This window comes from Peromyscus eremicus, chromosome 15 (assembly GCF_949786415.1).
Source record: "Peromyscus eremicus chromosome 15, PerEre_H2_v1, whole genome shotgun sequence".
Lineage (NCBI taxonomy): Eukaryota > Metazoa > Chordata > Mammalia > Rodentia > Cricetidae > Peromyscus > Peromyscus eremicus.
In genome coordinates this window covers 22,279,669-22,295,211 of record NC_081431.1, presented here as the reverse complement: position 1 = coordinate 22,295,211, position 15,543 = coordinate 22,279,669, and the positions used below count along the sequence as shown (strand labels likewise).

Sequence of the window (15,543 nt, the reverse complement as noted above, 5' to 3'; positions counted from 1 at the left end):
TGGTCTCTCTGCAGACACATTGGTGGTATTTCAGATCCACTGTCGTGGATCCAGCTTGCTCTTGGTCACTTTGTACCCTTGGTTGTTTGGGGCCACACCACTTGGGGCAGTATAAGACCTTGACTAATATGTAAATCCACTTCTTGAACAGCCCCCACGAGTTTTATTAGTTGAGATTTCACTTCCTGTCTCAGATCGTCTGCGTCTTATTGCCATGCACCTGTTAAATTGCCTCGCCCAGAAGCAGCTTTATTCCCACCTCTCAACTACTCCCTCCCCCATCCTTAATGTATGTTATTTGTTTCTAATCATTATAATTAGCTATAGGTTTGTTGAATGCGTTGGGTAGCTACAAGGAGAGTTCAAGAGACATGTCTCCAGCAGCTGTCGATCAGAGTTTTTAATTAATATTTAGGGTTCAAAGCTTCTATCTAGGCTGGATGGACAGGGATATTTAGATTTCCCACCAGCATCCATTTCAACCTTGTCTCGCATTCTCTTATACTTTCTATGCATCGGGAATAATCTGTTTTTAAAGTTCAGTTCAACAGCTTTCTTTTGAGTGCTAAGTACCAAGTACCGGGTCAGAGATTAAGGTCACTGATGTAGTTAAGATAGTGCTTCATCCTGAAGGAGCTTGAAACAGGCCTTGCACCATTGGTCCTGATGTGGGCAGTGAAATGGAGTCAGAATGTGGTGGGGCAGGGTGGACAGACATAAACACAAGGTAGAGTCATGGACAGTTACACAGAGAATGTAGCCTATGAAATAGATCATGGAGAGAAAGATGTGAAATGTCTTTTTTTCCCCCAATCTGCAGCATCACTTGCTTCTCACCTGAAACCCTTCACTCCAGTGGTCCATGATGCTGCAGAGTCTTCTGCCTCAGCATAGCGTGGGGAGGAGAAGAGAGCGTGGGAGCTTGGAACCTGCTCTCCTTCCTAACCCTGGTCATTTCTGTGTCAGTGTTCCCACAGAGGACCCCTCTGGGGAATCCCTAATCATCAGCCCCGAGGAGTTTGAGCGGATCAAATGGGCATCCCAAGTCCTGACCAAAGAAGAGTTGGAGGCCAGAGAGCAAGCCTTCAAGAAGGAGAAGGAAGCCATCTTGGTAACTCACCTTCATAGCCTGGTCCTTGGTGGCTGGGTGGCAGGACAGAAAAGTGTAGTGGGGAAGCCAGCTTCTCGTACCAGAGGGGGTAAACTCAGTTAAGGCATGCTAAAATAAGGCGTGCGTGCGTGCGTGCGTGTGTGTGTGTGTGTGTGTGTGTGTGTGTGTGTGCGCGCGTGCGTGCGTGCGTGCGTGCGTGTGCATTTAATAGAAAAATGTTGGGCAATGAAAACTGGAAGGCCGTCACTAAGATATGGGAGGGATATGTGGGCCACTGGGAGAAAGCCGGGCTGTGAAACCTCTCTGCTCTGATATAGCGATGGACTGAGGAGAAATGTTCCCAGGTTACCTGTGGCAGACAAGTGCACAGGGAACGACCCCCTACCAATCCAGGCTGGTGTCCCTTAGGAAGCAGTGACGATCCGCAAGAAGATCATGAAGCAGAAGGAAATGGCCTGGAACAACAACAAGAAACTGAGTGACCTGGAGGAGGTGGCCAGGGAGCGGGCCCAGAACCTTCTGCAAAGGGCCAGCAAGCTTCGCATGGAGCAGGAGGAGGAGCTCAAGGAAATGACCCAGGTGAGTCGCTTCCTTTTATTTGAGGGCTCCCTGCCACGCCCTCTTGGCTCTTATTCACGCACTGGACAAAGTGAGGGACTGCTGTGGGCGGGGCCGGCATGAGGAGGAGGAGGAAGAGGAGGAGGAGGAGGAGGAGGAGGAGGAGGACTGATCTGCTTGCTGGATGACTAGAGCAAGTCCCTTGCCCTCCCTGAGCCTCATGGAGGCCAGGCGCAACATAGCGATGGCAACACTGTTTAGCAGAATTATTGACTGTATTAAGGAAGCCAAGATATAAGACAGCCTTTGTGAACTGTGACTGATAAGGATCTCGATTTTGTTTTTATCCTGTTAGTTCAGGTCTGGCCCTGGATGGTGGCGGAGACAATAGAGCCCAGAGTACTTCTCTTAGCAGGGAGCATAAAGATCAGGGACTCATTTGCAATTCTTTTCTGTAATTCATTTGCGTGTGGCTCCCTTATTGATCAAATGAAAAATGCTGACTCCCCAAGCCCTTCATCTCTGATTTCCATCTCTTAGGTAAATCTCCACTTGTACCTGCTTTTATTATTTTCCCAAAGCTCGTACTTTCTGGTTCTTAATGAAGGTGGCACCATGGTTTTCATTTCTTTTATGTCATGTTGGGTTCTTCTCAATTAAAAAAATTTAGTGGTTTGATTTCCGCTTGAACATCATGGCTCCCGTAAGCATAACATGGTGTTCCTGGGTCTCTGTGAAGGAACTGGGCAACTCTAAAGACTTACGGAGATTTTGTGTGTGTTTATGCAGGTGAATACGATATCATGGTTTTCCATCCTATTTCAGAAGGCTGATTCATTACCTCTCAAACTCTACAATACTGAGTGAGGCTGTCTCTCCTTGAATAAACCTTAAGTGCCTCATAAGAACCCAGTAAATATTTGAGCTATGCTGTGTTAAGGAGTGAGTGGGAAAAAGTGCTCTTTTTCTTTGAACTCGTGACGGACCCTGCACATCTCCGGCACATTGTATTCTGCTCCCATTTCTTCCCCCTTAAATTTCTACACACTCATAACACCGCCTTCCTTAACCTTAGTCCCCCCGCCCCAAAGCCTAGTGCCACAATCTTTTTCTCCATTCCCTAGATTATTCTGAACGCCAAGTGCCACGCCATCCGGGATGCCCAGATCCTGGAGAAGCAACAGATACAAAAGGAACTGGACGCAGAGGAGAAGCGGTTGGATCAGATGATGGAAGTAGATCGGCAGAAATCCCTTCAAAGGCAGAAGGATCGGGAAAAGAAGAGGAAGGAGGAAAGACTGCGGTAGGTAGAGGTGTGGGCTTGGCGTTTCCCCTCCCTGAGTCCTGTCCACTATCTTCAAGTCCAGGTAGCCTAGCGAAGAGGGAAGAACACATGGCGGGGAGGCTCCAGTGTCTCTCATCCCTTACGGGATGATGCGGGGAATCATACAACCTGTGAAGCTTGTTTACAAGATGGTAACAGCTGCTTCTCTGTAGATTCCAGTTCAGTGTCCGTTCTTAGTGCTTCCTGTCATCCACTCCACACTCCTCTCCCAACATCTACAAAAGAAAGCTCTGCCTCATTAGGCAGCTCTGGTGTCCTGACCGGATCTTTACACTGATTGAGCTCAAACCCGCTTTCCAGGCAACTCTTTCTGCCCTTCCTTACTTCATCTGTTGTAAGAAGCATCCGGCATCTGAATATGAGTTGAACATTTCTTCTTGATTCACATCTTTGCCTTCTCTCGTTCCTGCAGCCTTTACTCATGCCATAGGCTCTAGATGCCTCCAAGTTCACTGACATGCCCACAGCACCCTGGGGTCACGTGGCAGGGAGCACTGATTGCAGAGCCAGTAGCCCTGTACTTACGGTGGAAAAGAGGGCTTTGCTGAGTGGAACTCAGGGTTCAGCCCTGTCTTTCAGCCGCTGAGAGTCTTCAGCGTAAGTCACGTACACAAAAAGACAGTGGCAGAGTAGGCATGAGTGTCAGGCTGGGAGATAATAGAGGAGAAGCGCTGAAGGAATTAGACATCCTGGACTTTGAAAATCTACAAAGCTCTGTGAAGCTGGGGGAGGAAGCTGTCTTCCCACCTCATTAGAAGAGTTGGGGAGAAAGCTGGATTCCAGAAGCTTGTTAAACACCAGAAGGGAGAAGATGTAGGGTATCTCCTGGGCGGACAGATTAAAAAAAAAAGAGGAGTCTCAGGCAAGGGTACCCTGGAAATAGGACACAGCAAACTGAGGGTTTATGGCCCAGGACACTCGAGGGAAGGACTTTAGTCTGGGTGCAGGAAGCATAAGCAGGCCAAAGGGACACTTGTCAAATGATGCCGATGCCGGAGAAACCTCTCGATGACTTAGGTAGAAGTGGGGGTGGAAACTTGATGGACTCTTGGTTTCAGAGCCACTCTGGTCCTGTTTTCTCCCAGGGGAAAGCGGCAGATCGTGGACCAGATCAAGAGGAACGAGGAGGAGCGCTCACTGCTTGCAGAGCACCGTGAACAGGAGAAGGAGCAGATGCTGGCCTATCTGGAGCGGCTCCAGGAGGAAGATTTGCAGGTAACAGGCTACCGGGCCATGCTGAGTTTCAGCAGCAGCAAAGCCCTCCAAGCTCCATACCTGGGCTCAGGGTATGGAGTGATTTTTTTTCTTCCCGCTGACAAGGCACTCATTCGTTTCACAACATTGTCACCATCAACTTCTTAATTGCTGTCTGAAACATTTGTTTGGCCATGGCATCATGCTGGGGTTGAGCTGTGATTTGGATAAATATTGTCCTTGCCTCCCAGGGACTTGGGGTCTGAGACTGGCATATTGATGTGAACAGACACATAAAGGAAATATATGGTTGCATGCTTTGCACAAGTAAACATAGGGATGTTTTACAGTCTTCTCCTCGGTTACTGAGGGAAATTATACACTCCACAGATGAACAGTAATGCTCTGGTTTCCCACTCCCTGCTGTTGTCTCATTCAGAGTACACAATATCCCATTGTCATTAATTGTGTTGTGAAGCCAAACCTTTTATCCCTGTTAGCTTAGATAAAATTAGTAGGCACATTTAATGAGAAAACAAAACAAAAACAAAAACAAAACAAAATAAAACACCCGATGACACACCTGTGCGAACTTCGTAAAGTTTAAGATGGTCTTTTATTTGCCTTAGATGGTCTGTTGCAATACATGAAGCATGTAGCAAAGACATATATGTAGCTATGGCTGTAGGTATGCATGCTTTTGCATGTGATGGACACACGTGTGTGTGCACACATGCACGTGGGAAGCCCCAGGTTGACGTCAGGGATCATCCTCCATTGCTTTTCTGCCTCATTGACTGAGGCGGCTCTCAGTCAAGCCTAGTCTTGCTGGCCACTTTGCTCTGGGGATCTTTCTCTGTCTTCTCAGGCTATAATAACAAGTGGACCACCACACCCACTCAGCATTTACAAGATTTCCGGGGACCCAAACTCCCGGCCTCACGGTCCTCACGCTTGTGTGGCAAACACTTTATCCATGGAGCCATCTCTCCAGCCCTGTAGCAAGCATTTGAGAACATACACACACACATTCAAGTTTGATTAGTCTTTTGATAATTTTGTACAATGTGTTTGGATCATATTTGCCCCTTTGCCCATTTTTTTTTAAAATTTCAAAAACTTCACACAGAAGTTGAAAGAATTGTAACCATATCCATCAGCACTTCACTTTGGTTTAATGATTAACCATTTACCTTAATTGTTGATGAAACTATGTTTGGCTCTAGACATCTTGATAATTTTCTTCTGTGTACTTCACCCTGCATCTCTGAAGAACAAGGGCCCTCTTACGTAGCCTCCATCAAAAAGTCTTCCAAAGATCCCATAATATCACCCAGTATTAACCTATATTTAGTTTTCTTTAATTGATACAGAAATGTATTTTCAGCTGTATTTCTTTTTCCAAACCAATTTCTAAATAAGGCTCACATGCAACGTTTGGTTAAGCCTTTGTAGTCTGTTTTGATCTAGAAGTATTCTCTCATTTGTTGATTCATTTGTTTCTTTAATATATTTAGTTTTTCCAGACAGGATTTCTCTGTGTAGCTTTGGAGCCTGTCCTGGAACTCACTCTGTATCCAAGGCTGGCCTCGAACTCAGAGATCTGCCTGCCTTTGCCTCCCAAGTGCTGGGATTAAAGGCGTGTGCCACCATCGCCCGGCTTATATATTTTTATTTTTGACCAACACCTAGTAACTGTGCATGTTTGTGGTCTACACTGTGACAGTTCTATATGTAGGATGTGTAATGGTCAGATCAGGGTGATGTGACTATTACCACCTCAGATAGTCAACATTTCTTTGTATCGGGAACACTCAGAATCTTTTCTACTAGTATTTTCAAATGTACAGTTGATTATTGTTGACTGTAAGTATCCTGCTGTGCTATAGAACACCAGAAATTATTCCTCTTATCCAACAGCATTCCTATACCTGATTCTTTTTTTCATGGTGCCATTTAAATCATGAAACACATCGGTTTTTATTTTTGTGTCCCCACCCCCTGCCCCATGTGTATGGATGATTGAGCATTATCAACTGCTACATTGGGTGCTGGTGAGTGACTGGGGACCATTAAGGGTCCCATTAGCAGGTTCTCGGAGCACCTACAGTATAAGGACTAGTGTGAAGAGTAGGTTGCAGATCTCTGGGGGGAGAAGAGGGGGCTTGTAGCCTTGTGAACTGCTTGCAAAGGAGACCAAGAAGATAGACACACTCAGCTAGGATCCTGGCTTGGGGGAGAAGTGTGGGAGAGAGTCAGGAAAGAGAGGTCTGGGGGAAATATTCAGGGAATGAGGTGGGAAACAAAGACTAGACAATTCAGCCAGACCGTGGAGAGTTGGGAATTGGTGGGCTCGCTGGGAAGTCCCAGCAGTCAGTGAGTCAACACCATCACACTAATGTGTCACTGTCCTTTGGATATCCTTCTAAAAGACACTCCCAAGTCTCCAGGAAGTATTATTAGGCAAGTTTAGGGTAGAACCCTGCACCTCACAGGCCATAGAGCTGCTTGTCAGCACCTCCGGAGCAGGACAGCTCTTCCCACCGTGTTAGCAAGATGGAGAAGAATCATGGGAGTTTTTCTAGGTTGCTTTGAAGGGCTTTGATGACAGGAAACAGGGAAAGTCCCTTTGGTTCCTTGGAAGTCAAACGAGCCAGCAGAAACCACAAAGCAAAGAGTAAATACACAGGCAACAGAGCAAATAAATACAGGATTATATAACTGCCCTAGATCAGCAGCGACAGCTTATTCAGCACTGAGGGTCAGTGTGAATAATGCCTGGGCTATCAACGACGGTCCTGAAACTGGTGAGAAGTTGGGAAGGAAGATATGGAGAAGGCTGTGTGTGTGAGAGCTGGAGGGGTAGAAGGGAAGAGTGGTGTATGTGAGTCAGGAGAGAGTGAGGGAAGCCTGCGACCCACAGAGCTGCTGTGGGGACCAGGCCAGGAAGCTTCCTGGAATAGGGAAACCCTAAACTGGGTAGCAGCTAACTTGGCAGAGAGCAGCCCTGGGGAGGCTGAGGGTAGCAGGGCCGAAGCTGGGCTGCAGGAGAAGCTGCTAGGCTTTGGGGAGGTGCAGCTTTTGAAGAAACGGAGCCGGAAGCAGCTTGGGAAGCTGGGTGGGAAGAGGGCTGAAACAGAGCCTGGCATCCACTGGAAGTGACAGGTAGCCAGCCGCGCAAGATTCCAGAGTCTCTGCACGTGACTCAAGAACATGCCGGGTGTGGTGGCCCATGCCTTTGATACAAGCACTCCTGAGGCAAAGGCAGGTGATCTCTGTGAGTTCGAGGCCAGCCTCCTCTATGGGAGTTCTAGGCCAGCTAGGGTTATAGTAGTGGGACCCTGTCTTTACAAAAAATGTACCTAGCTTAAAAGTACCTGAGTTTGGAGACTTGGGGTGGGAAAAAAAATGTAGACTTTCTCTTTATAAAAGATCTTGATACTCCGATTGGCACTCTGCTTTCCATGGCTGTGTCTAAACACCCCCCCACACACACACACACACCATCACATACTACTTGCTTTGGTCTTTGTATAGCCATAGTTTATTGGGTATTTGCTGACTTCCTCACACTGGGCTATATGTTGTTGCAGGAGGGAGGGGAATGTCGCAAGGTGCCTGTCTCTATCAGGGACAGACTGAAAGGGAGGTGTGATTGATCATTTCCCAAAGGTGTGGCACCAGCCTCAAATGCAGAAAACTCAGCAAAGGAGACAACTGAAAGCTGAAACAATCCAGTAAGATTTCCAGAGCGGGCAGACATGTTAATTTAGGCAGAGAGTTTTACCAGCTGTGTGGCCTTGGGGAAGCTAATTAAAAGCTGGACCTCAGATTTTCATCTATGCAAGTCCTGCCTTTCAGGACTTGGGAAACAGCCTCTGCTAAATGCCAAGTGTGTGGAAATTACTCAATTTGAACAATGTTTTTGTTTTTTTGTTTTTTAATCATCACTGCTGAATGAAATCTCAAATGAAATCTCAAATTGGAGTTTCTATAGGAGAAAGACATTGAAAGCTGGAGGGTAGTAGCTCCTGAGGTCAGAGGGGTATACTTTAGCATGGTAAGAGGGAGAGAATTTTAAGAGCCTCTGTTTCCAGAGAGCATAGAGAGATAACAGTGTCAGTCAGGGGGCCGTCACCAAGTTGAGTTGGATGAAGACTACAAAGAGGTTATTTGATAGCAAAGTTGCTTATTGATGGTCCTTGAAGGACAGCTTTAATCCGGGCTGGTGACAGCGGCTGGACTTCCTCCTGCCTCGGTGTCTCTCCATACCAACACGCCGGCAGCTTTTCATCCTGCCGCCTTCTGCTCTGAGGCTCTCTTCCTTTTTCTGGCAGGATCTGGAACGAAGGCATCAGGAAAAGCTGAAGATGCAAGCTGAGATTAAACGTATCAACGAAGAAAACCAGAGACAGAAAGCCGAGCGGATGGCACAGGAGAAACTGGCAGACCAGATGGTGATGGAATTCACCAAGAAGAAGATGGTAGGGACTTAGTGTCTGATGCTGGGACCTGTGTCCAGGAGTGACTTGTCCGTAACAGACCTGAGCTATAACGGCACTCTAGCAGAAGACAGCCATGTCTTCATTCTAAAATACACAGGCCTGGCTTCTTTTTCTCTTCATGGTCAGATAACTTGTTCAATAAGAGTGTATAGCTTCAGAGACACCCCCCGCAGGGTGCCATTATTTTTCATTAGTACTTTCATTTAAAAGTTGGGATCAGGGTCACATGCAGTAAAAGAAAACTAAAATGATTGGTAAAAGTGAAGTTTCTGTGAATTCCTCAAGGTTTGAATTCCCTAGAAACCAAGAGCAGCTTCTCCATGCATTCTTTTATTTTTTTTTTTTTAAACTCTTATGTAGGATATCTGGTACTGGGTACTAAAAAGAGTCGACTCCCAGGAAGCAGTATCTGTAGACAGCTATGGGTTGATAGAGCTCTTCAATGTGTGGATTCATTCTGGGACAAAAATTGAATGATGGAATGATTGGGGTGTGTGGGGAGTGCAGGACAAAAAACAAACTAACAAAAACCAACTTCAGTTTAGAGTGAATGTGGATTTATGTAAAAATAGGAAGACAGACTTAAAGTGGCAGAAAAAATGATTTCTTCACGTGTGGATCCAGTCTCTTCTGCAAGTTTGGAGTTCTATAATGACAGTAGACACATCTTACTTCTCTATGGTGTGTTTTCAGGAAGTGTGACCAGACCTCTGGGCAATGCTTCTTCAGGACTAAAGGCAGAGAGGGGTTGTGGAAGCATCTAGAATTTTCTCCCCTGCCATCCAGGGCAAAGATGAGGCAGAGGAATCAGCTTGACCCCGGGGAGCGTGACTCCCAAGCAGGCAACTCCCTGGGCTTCCTGGCAGTCTGGGCAGGTAGAATAATGAGGGATAAGGGACAATGCTTACAGACTGGCCACTGAGTGTCACCCCACAGATGCTTGTGGTCATGTGACTGCGCTAGAAGCAGCAGTGAAGCTTTGGGGACATGCACTCCTATTCCTTCACAGAAGTGGTAAAAGGAGCACATTTTGTTGGTTCACTCTTGAGGTGAACTATGCTAAGCACTGTGGGATTGCCCAAAGCTTGGTTGGCAGTTTGCCCCGGGGGGGAACTAATGAGACAATCTCCACCTGCTGCATCTTAAAGTCTGGCAGTTGTTATTTGGCTCCGGTGGTCTTGCAACTCGAAATTATCTGCACTGTGATGGAGGGAGTCCAAAAGCCTGTCTCAGGATCCCTGCCTACGAATCAGTTTCAGCAACCCCACTATCTGTCTCTTGAGATGCTGCCTGGGCTCTCTAAGATAACGCCTGAGAAAGACGCCTTCTACAAACGCTAGTTGTCCTTACCTTTGTTGCTAAGATCCCTTCCCCCACATGGAGTGAGGAAGTGGTCGGGGAGATGCTGGAAGCAATGTTCCGCTGTGGAGACTGTTTCTCTGTGCAAAGCTGCAGCCCTGTGGATTGTCATGAGGCCTTTTTTTTTTTTTTTTTTTTTTTTTTCCTGGCAGGCTCGAGAGGCAGAGTTTGAGGCTGAGCAGGAAAGAATCCGGAGGGAGAAAGAGAAGGAGATTGCCCGCTTGAGGGCCATGCAGGAGAAGGCCCAGGATTACCGAGCAGAGCAGGTATTTACTTCCTCCTCCTCTTGGCTTTCCTTTGTCCCTCCCACTCCAGTAGCCATTCCTTGACAGCCGGTAAAGTGGCCTCCAAATCTAACCACAGACAAATGTCGTTTAATGACGGGATGCACTCTGAAGGAAGGGTGGACCCGGTCCCATTGACCGTAGTGGCGGCGGGAGAGCAGAAGTATGCACTCAGGTTCTGGAGAAAGTTTTTGACTGCTACACAAAGAAGAATTTTCAGCCTTCAATGACTATTGAAACATGACACCAGAGAAAAATTCGGCATCTCTATCATTAGCAGTTTTTAAAATTAGAAGCAATTTTAGGAGTGCCTGGAGGTGCTTAAGGAACGGGGAAGGAGTAAAGAGGAGAGACAGGACAAGGTGACCTCCCCCCCTCAGGAAATATTCTGGCCCCAGAGATCTATGCCAGGGTTCCATTTCTTCTTTTGGCAATACCTGGCTGCCAGAGAAATCCATGGTGCTTCTCGAAGCCGACTGAAGTCTGTAAGCCGGTGGCTCTACCTCCTTCTTTTGTACCCTCATCGTTGGTTCCACCTCTCCCCCGTCCCACGGCCTGCTTTCTCAGGATGCCTTGCGCGCCAAGCGCAACCAGGAGGTCGCCGATCGAGAATGGCGCCGAAAGGAAAAGGAAAACGCGCAGAAGAAGATGGAGACCGAGGAAAAACTGCGCAAAAGCCGGTTGGATCAGGTGGCTTTCAAGGAACACACGCTGGCGGTCCAGGTGCAGCGGGACCGAGATGAGTTCGAGAGGATCCTTCGGTAGGAGGGGCCCCGAGACCCTTGGCTTCCTTTCCCTGTGTGGATAAAGTTGGGGAAGGAGAACAGTGTGCTCAGGGGGTTGTGTGTGCTGGATGGAGAGGAGGCTTTCTGCCATGTCAACGGGCAAGTGGACATCCATCTTGATCACGTTGCCGCAATCATTCTGACTAGATGGATGGCTGAAATATTTCAAAGCCATTCGAGCCAGAAATTTTATGATCCGAGAATTGGAAAATAGCATCTGGAAGTGTTTAAGGAACTAAGGGCTATTTATCCTGAATCAGTAAAGATGTAAATAAAGGTATACATCTGGTCTGTTCTGCCTTCCCCCTAGACCCCCACATCCCTCTGCAACCTAGGGAAACTGAAGTAGGAGAAACCCGAGGGAGACAGAGGGTCTCTAGACATCAAGGGTTGTGTCACTAAAGCAGGACTCTGAGGGTGTCTTTGCCACTGACTCGACTCATAGCTGTTAAGCAACATATGTTCCAGACTCTGGGTATCATCAAGCTCGTTGTGAGCGAACACGGTTCTTGCCTGCTCCCTAGAAAGGCTTTCAGAGATTCCTAGCTGGATGGACCTCGTCTACAGTCATCTCCTGGCTGCTTAGCAGCTCTTAGCTTTACTTTTTGTTGTTTGGGCTCAATGACGATTCGGGCATGTACACAAAAGCCCAGGACCTACGCTGCTCACCCTTCTGACCCTCCCTCAGAGCAGCCGGCTTCCTTCTCTCTTCTGTTTTCTCCCAGTCAGATCTGCCAAACTGCCAGACCCAATCTGACTGGGAACAAGTCCCTTTGTTTGCTTTGTTTCCACCTCTGTAAAATAAGGATTAAAAAAAAAAAATAGTAAGGCAACAAACCAAATACAATTTGCATTTGGAGAATGTGAAATTATAGAAGTTATGCTCAGACGAAGCAAGGCTGATCAGCACTGTGTCATCTTGATGTCTGGGCTCTGGGTCCTTCCTTCCTCTTGGAACTGTCTCAGTCAGGAGCAAGCCAGGCCAGGCTTTCCTGCACCCTAGTGGAGGCAGAGCAGAGCTGTGGAACCTCTCTCCCGCCAGAACCGGATTCCTGGACTTGCACAGAATCTTGCCCCTGCTTGTTCCCACTGGCTGTGATGCCTTTCGGCTCTGCTGCTTTTCCTGCCCTTGGGGTTGTGCTGTGGTCACTGAACACCTGGTAAAGGAGACAGCCTCCTAAATCCCCCCCAGAGCCTGCCCCTGGGCTCCAGATTGCCTTCCAGATGTCTCCCCCTCCTCCCTGCCTCCATGCCCTTGGACAGCTGTGAGCCTTTGGCAGGCACTAATAAATATTAATGGGATGAATTCCAAGTCCTACTTCTGCTGCTGACCCACTTGACTCCGCTTTGCTGTGTTTGCCTGAAGCATGTACACTAGCCAGCTATTAACGCTTGTCCGGCCCTCTGGGGAAGTCTAAGTTCACCTGCTGCCCTAGCTTAGCATCTAGACCTGGTGTCTCCAAACCATGTGACCTCCACTGACAGCCGTCTTCACTCTCAGGGTGTCTCTGCCACAGCCAGCAATTCATATTTTCTTACTTCAAAAGTGTGACCTCCAGTACGGCCTGCATATGGACTTGCTGCTTCTGGGTAGAAGGTCTTGAACTTTTAGGCTGTTGACTGAGCAGAGAGAGCTGAGTCAGGACATTTTGAAAAAAAAAAAAAAATACGGACATTCAGGTTTGCACCCCAACAGGTTGTGGCTTAAACGCCCTGGGGCAAGTAGCTTTTGAAATCTTGTAGGTGATTCTAACATGCAGTCAGTATCCACAGCTACTGCCTTCACCCTGTGCTATGACCGGTATATTAGTTACTTTTCTTAGTGTCGTGACAAATTATCCAGTGAAAGCAGTTTGAGGAAGGGCTTGTTTGGGCTCACGGTTTGAGGGGAGACAGTCCATCATGGCAGGGAAAGTCATGACAGCAAGGTGATTGACTGGTCTCATAGCATCCATAGTCAAGAAGCAGACAGAAAGCCAGGCGTGGTGGCGAGAGCCTTTAATCCCAGCACTTGGGAGGCAGAGGCAGGCAGATCTCTGCGAGTTCGAGGTCAGCCTGGTCTAGAGTGTGTTCCAGGACAGCCAGGGCTGCACAGGCTGTTTTGTGTCTCGGAACACAAAACAAAACGAACGAGACAGGTTGTAGACAGAGAAGATTGCTGGTGCTCAGCTTCCATTCTCCACTAAATTTTTTTTTTTTAATCCAGGACCCCACTCCACAGATGGTGCTGCCCAAATTCAGGGCACATCTCCCCGCCCCCCTCAGTTAAATCTCTCTGGAAACCCCCTCACAGGTAGATATGTCCAGGGGGTGTTTCTTCCAGGTGAGTCTACGGTCTAGTGGCATTGACAATGAAGGTTAACTGAATCCTTCCGCATTTGGATTTTCAACTGCCCACCATCCTAGCAGCTCTCTTAGTGATAGATACATCCAGCTCTCCCTTTTCCACACTTACTCCTTCACTTAGATGATCGTGAAGCACTAGGAAACTCATCTACATACAGGGCAGTCATGATAAGCCGGGAGAGTACATTCCCCGCCCCAGATCCCTGTGGGCGGCAGGGCATTTGGTGTCTAGTTACAGAGGGGTGTGGAGACCAGCAGTTCCCTTCCTGTGCACTGGGAAAGGCTCTGCAGAGGGTAGAGGTGTGGGATTTGGGGGAGACATTTGCATGGCTGGAGGAGCTGTTAGGATGTGAGAGGGTTCCCCACGTGGGATGGATTTTGTCAGACAGTGAGGAGATGATTAAGTGTCAGTGTCCTTTGGTGGTGGGAGGGGAATCTTTGTTTTGGTATAAGGGAGCCTGGGGGCGAAAAGCAGGCGAGAAATCCCTGCCTAGGATAGTTCTACAGTTCCAGTTTGAGTGTACTGAGAAGAAATCTGAGACTAGGTTAGATGGCCTCTGACCGAAGCCATTAGAGATGTCCTCCCTGATATTAGTTAGGGTCTACGAAGCACTCTTGTGGAAGACATCCGGAGAAGGAATGTGAAGACATCGGTCGGTAAGGGGACAGAGAGATGCCTGACTGAGTTCTTGCCTTCCTCCAGCAACTGAAGTAGAGCTAACATACAGATGCTGTTTCCTTGCTCCTGCTTGGTTTTGTCGACGACGACGACGACGTCATTACCATCAGAGAGGAAAGGAAGGGAGATCATTTAGATCAGGCCGAGAGGAGTTAGTTGCATCATTAGCAGGAAGAGTAGGGACAGCTCTCGTTGGGTGAAACCCTGGTGGTGGGACCTAGCTATGTGGTTTACAGAGTACACACACATGGTAGGGATTCTTGTTTAAAGATACTAAGGGCCGAAGAGATGTCTCAGCAGATGAGAGCACTGGATGCTCTTCCAGAGGATCCAGGATCAATTCCCATCACCCATGTGGCAGTTCATAATCATCTGTAACTCCAGCCCCAGGGGATCCAATGCCCTCCTTTGGTCTCTGAGGGCATCAGGCATAGATGTAGTGCCCAAACACACATGCCGGCCAACACCCATCCACATAAAGTAAAATGAAAAAAAAATTTAGAAATTATTAACAATTTCAACACTGTGATTTATGACAATGGACCTGGTTCTGGCAGGCGAGAGGAAAGCACGCAGTAGGCACTTTTAGTCTGATCTCTGAGGCCTGGAGGTTGGATGGCTGTGGACCACTGAAGAAGGGTCACCCAAGAGCTCAGCCAGTTGCATTCCTTTCGTCCCTTCCCCAGGGCTCAGAGAGAGCAGATCGAGAAGGAGAGGCTGGAGCAGGAGAAAAAGGCGGCGGACCGCCTCCAGCACGCCAATGAGCTCCGGCGGCAGGTGCGTGAGAACCAGCAGAAGCAGGTGCAGAACCGGCTCTCCACCTTCGAAGAGGGCCGGCGCCTCAAGGAGGAAGCCCAGAAGCGCCGTGAACGCATCGAGGACATCAAGAAACAAAAGCTGGACGAGCTGAGGTGCGCCACCCGGGTTCCTTCCTTTCTCTGCTCCTCTGCTCTTCCTCAAAGAGGTGGCACAGTGGGCTGGAAAAGCCGTGACAGGGGAAGGGGGAACCGTGACGGGAGGTGCTTAGCGGGAGGACTTCCCGCAGGAGGCTTGCCCTTCTGATGGGTCTCTAGCAGAAGGTTCTGGAACTGGGTCTTGTTGGCTCACTAGCAGCTCTTTGGCACGGTGTTAGGACCTCGACTGGAATATGCTCGGTGGGTAGATGGTAGGAATAGGGTGGGGTACAGGGCCCCAGGTTGTGGAGGCCCAGGGCACGCTTTCTCCTGTCACACCTTTGGTAAGTACCTTACTTACACATGCCCCGTGTTTCTCCCGGCAGAGCAACTGGCCTTCCTGAGAAATACTGCATCGAAGCTGAGCGCAAAGCCAACATCCTGCCAACCACTTCTGTGAACTGAAGCCTCTATGGTCTTGGGG

The 15,543-nt window shown here is 48.3% G+C and overlaps 1 protein-coding gene across 2 annotated transcripts in view; it reads left to right on the top strand.

Moving 5' to 3' along the window:
• The window catches only part of Cfap45 (cilia and flagella associated protein 45), a 25,340-nt gene extending 9,797 nt beyond the window's left edge, over positions 1 to 15,543 (top strand). For both annotated transcript variants that reach the window (XM_059280716.1, XM_059280717.1), the window contains exons 4-12: positions 967 to 1,111; positions 1,520 to 1,690; positions 2,794 to 2,972; positions 4,100 to 4,229; positions 8,546 to 8,692; positions 10,225 to 10,338; positions 10,924 to 11,117; positions 14,853 to 15,077; positions 15,446 to 15,543. In XM_059280716.1, coding sequence (XP_059136699.1) covers positions 967 to 1,111; positions 1,520 to 1,690; positions 2,794 to 2,972; positions 4,100 to 4,229; positions 8,546 to 8,692; positions 10,225 to 10,338; positions 10,924 to 11,117; positions 14,853 to 15,077; positions 15,446 to 15,524 — 1,384 coding nt within the window. In that variant the 3' untranslated portion in view covers positions 15,525 to 15,543. The remainder of the gene's footprint in view (positions 1 to 966; positions 1,112 to 1,519; positions 1,691 to 2,793; positions 2,973 to 4,099; positions 4,230 to 8,545; positions 8,693 to 10,224; positions 10,339 to 10,923; positions 11,118 to 14,852; positions 15,078 to 15,445) is intronic.